This window comes from Amphimedon queenslandica, unplaced genomic scaffold (assembly GCF_000090795.2).
Source record: "Amphimedon queenslandica unplaced genomic scaffold, v1.1 AMPQUscaffold_13339, whole genome shotgun sequence".
In the NCBI taxonomy this organism is placed as follows: domain Eukaryota; kingdom Metazoa; phylum Porifera; class Demospongiae; order Haplosclerida; family Niphatidae; genus Amphimedon; species Amphimedon queenslandica.
The window spans coordinates 113,904-117,721 of NW_003546425.1; the positions used below are offsets into that span (position 1 = coordinate 113,904).

A 3,818-nucleotide genomic window follows, 5' to 3' on the forward strand; every position below is an offset into this window, starting at 1 on the left:
CTTAATATCCAATACAACAATGACAGGATTAATGACTGTTGTCAACTGTTCTCCCCAGCTCTGGTGGTATACATATTCAGTGCCCTGTGGATAGAATATGTATCATTAATCAAATTAATGATAATTAAAAGATCTTGTGGATTTTCATTACCATTTCTTTAGGTTCAGATCCTTTGTCTTCATCTCCTACACAGTGTATGTCAGAAAGAGATAATTATTTCAAATGTAACCACAATTAAGTCAGTGATATTTGGTAGTTTTATTATGCCAATAAATGTACTAACATTAAAGATCATTTTGGCTCAGTATAATAACATACCATTGTTCTTCTTCTTAAAGTAAGAAATACTGTCTGGGACCTTCTTCTCAGCGACATAGAGCAGTTTTGAGCCATCAGAGGACAACTGGAAGCTTGAGAATTGATCTAAAAGTTAACACAAAAAATCACGTGTTTTAAAACATCATTTTTGCGTTCAATTTTTAGACAAGAAATTAAAAAAAAATTTTTGTTCCAGATTTTAACACGCATCAATTTTTAGCACATTCCGAAAATGAACACAATAGATTGTGTTTAAATAACAGTTTTTGTATTAATAAAAAACACTGGTGTGTTAAAATAGCACCTGTGTTATGTGCTATAATTTGGGACAGCAAATATGTGTCATTTTAAACACAAAAGTTAAAAAAATAGCTTGCCATCATCATTAATTTTGCCATGTTTCTTTCCCACATGCTCCTTGACATTGAAACTCTTTATCAAACTATTTGAGTCCCAGATCTAAAGTAATAACACCAACAATGATAATAGCAACAATGATAATAACTAAATAATTTGTAATTTCCAAAACAATTTTAATAATTGCTTACTTCTATAAACTGCTGTGGTTCAGTCCCAGACTCCATCTTTGATGACTTTCCTTTCATGAGTACAGCTCTGAACTTCCCGCAAGTGGAATAACTTTCTAACAAACTAAAAATTACAAAAATTCAAATAAAAAAAAACAGAAAAATGTAATAAAATTCATTATTGCATAATGAAATAAATAAGTGATAACAAGTGATAATCATGAATTAATATCAACATAAACTCTAACGTGTCACAAATCCCAACTCTTAAGCCAGGCATACACTAGGCAACATGTTGCCGGCATCTTTTGTGGTTACTTTGATCTTGTAAGCAACATGTTGCCAGAAATAGAATAGCCTTCTATTTCTGGCAACATGTTGGTTACAACTGAGATCGAAGAAACCACAAATGTTGCAAGCAACATGTTGCCTAGTGTATGCCTGGCTTTAAGCCCTCCATACACCAGGCAACTTGTTGCTTGCTAGCAACATTTGTGGTTTCTTTGATCTTTTGAGCAACTTAATGCAAATATAGAACTGATTTCTATTTTTAGCAACATGTTGCTTACAAGTCAAAGTAACCACAAATGTTGCTAGCAACATGTTGCCTAGTGTATGGGGGCCTTTAAGGCCTCCATACACTAGGCAACATGTTGCTGGCAACTCTGTGGTTACTTTGATCTTGTAAGCAACATGTTGCCAGAAATATAGAAGGCTGTTCTTTTTTACAAGATCAAAGTAACCACAAAGTTGCCAGCAACATGCTGCCTAGTGTATGGAGGCCTTTACACTGATGTAGCATCGTGTTGGAAGCTGTTGCTACTGAGTAGAGAGAATTTCTTAGAGCCAGGGTCTCTGCGGATCAGGTAAGACTTGGCAAAAGTAACTTTAAGTCCTCTTTCAAGATCTTTTTGACTCCATTTTATTTCAACCTCATACAGCCCGTCCCCTGAGCGGAATATACGACCTCCAGTAGCAACTGGTATCTGTGCAATCTCTCTGTATAGCTGACTGGCTTTCTCTTGGATACCAGCCATCATCAAGAAGTTAAATTGTGCACTGCGCGGATGTGGTGCAACGTTATGCGACAGCTTATGAACGTGGCCAGGGCTAGCCTTTTACTATTATGCTAATAATTATGCTTTGAAATGAATCTAATTATGCCAGCTCATAGTTTAAGCTTTACTCAAATATAAACTATGTAGTATGTACATGCATCAAATGAGTGACTTTAAATCACTGCAAAACAACCTATGTCACTGGATTTATCATGCTTGAGTAGGTGGTTACTAGTACTGACTTGTACCACCTGTCATATTGAATTGAAATTGTGTGGTCCATTATGCTCCCATTATCCCAGCATAATAACTTAATTGTCCTGTTATGCTCCAAATTATGCTAGCATAATTTGCCTAGCCCTAAATGTGGCTGGTTTTGCAAGGTGTGGTCATAGATAGAGCCGCTTAATTGCTTAATCAGTTATTTTCTTTAATCCTGGGGTTTGTGAACTACTAGTTCACAGAGCCCAGGAGTGGTTGAGGTAATATGCACTGATCCTCAAGGCCTATATCACATGATTAGCCGGTAGGGCAGAATATCAAATATTGCTTGGGAGTTGTTTCTTTTGCAAATGATTAACCACGTGAATGCACATGGCTTTAATTTAATTTGATTTAATTTAATCATGATTTTACAAAATGCAAAAACAAAAACAAGATAAGTATATATAATACAGAAGAGAAGAGAGAGGCCAAAGAATAGGCACCTTGAAGGAGTGCCAGTACGTTCTACTGACACCCAACAAACAAAATAGAAGAAGTAAAATAAAATAGATAGAATAACATAACATAACATGATAACACGAAATAACTGAATCAGAAAAGAGAAACATACATTACATACATATGGATTACAAAATGATTAGAAATAATAATAGTGACAAACATAATCAGAGACCTCCACAGTTAGACTGACCAAAGGGTAGATATAGATAACTCCTGATGCATAACGAGACACCTACGGTGCATGGCCTCGCCCCTATAGCTGCTATGGTGCATGCCCGCACTGCAATAGCTGTTTGATTATCAGCATGAAGAGAGTCTGCTCAACACTAGCTTCCTGCAGTTGCACTTGCTCTTAAATACCTGCAGAAGTAGCAGCACTGCAGCACATACATGCAAGCAGCTCCAGCCCCTCCCATGCATGTAGATTGAAAGGTGTGGCATTCTATCATAACTTAACTGGAATGATTGGCAGCAAGAAGACCATGTGAGAAAGAAGCTTCACTTTTTCTTTACTAATCAGCAATATATGATAAACTTGCTGACAAAAAAAGTTGCTGCCTTTGTATATTTGAGATAGTATAGGTACTTTAGTACCTATAACCCAGCAAGTTGTTGCTCTAGCGCTGCACAAACGAGTGACCTCAACAATTTCAAGTAAGTATAACTCTTCATCAAGTAAGATTTAGAGAAATCTGTTCATATTATTTGAAGGCCATGTTCTAATCTACTGAAAAATGCTACCATCTATCTCTAAAGTGCCAATACAACGGAACTTGACCCAACTGCTCGATTTTCTTACTTTGAAGCTTCTGTACCTAGCACTTGTATTTGAGCAACACAAAACAGTTAAGAAAGACTTTTCCACGCCAAAAGGAAAGATCTAGGAGCTTGAAACATGCTGTGCTAAAGTTATTGTTTATTAAAAACAAATTTCAGTTGTACAGAATGAATGAATGACAGACAGACAGACACAACAACTACCTATACCTCGCGTAGGCGAGGCCAATGAGCAGCCACAGGGGGAGAATGTCTTGTTCCTAGCACTAGCCAGGGACACTCTCCTACACAAGTGGAACTGCCTCCTAACAGGGGACTACCTTACTCCTATGTAGCCCAGTGACCCTTAACACTTGATGTAATCAAGGGGGTATGGTACTACATAGTGGGATAGTGCAACACATGACCTGA

At 37.0% G+C, this 3,818-nt stretch overlaps 2 protein-coding genes across 2 annotated transcripts in view; both read right to left on the reverse strand.

Moving 5' to 3' along the window:
* Positions 1 to 3,818, reverse strand: part of LOC105313228 (acylamino-acid-releasing enzyme-like) — a 17,314-nt gene that overhangs the window by 4,437 nt on the left and 9,059 nt on the right. The window lies entirely within an intron of this gene.
* Positions 2,444 to 3,818, reverse strand: part of LOC105313230 (acylamino-acid-releasing enzyme-like) — a 4,305-nt gene continuing 2,930 nt past the window's right edge. The window contains exon 12 of the mRNA XM_019998110.1: positions 2,444 to 2,502. Within this exon, the coding sequence (XP_019853669.1) occupies positions 2,444 to 2,502 (59 nt within the window). The remainder of the gene's footprint in view (positions 2,503 to 3,818) is intronic.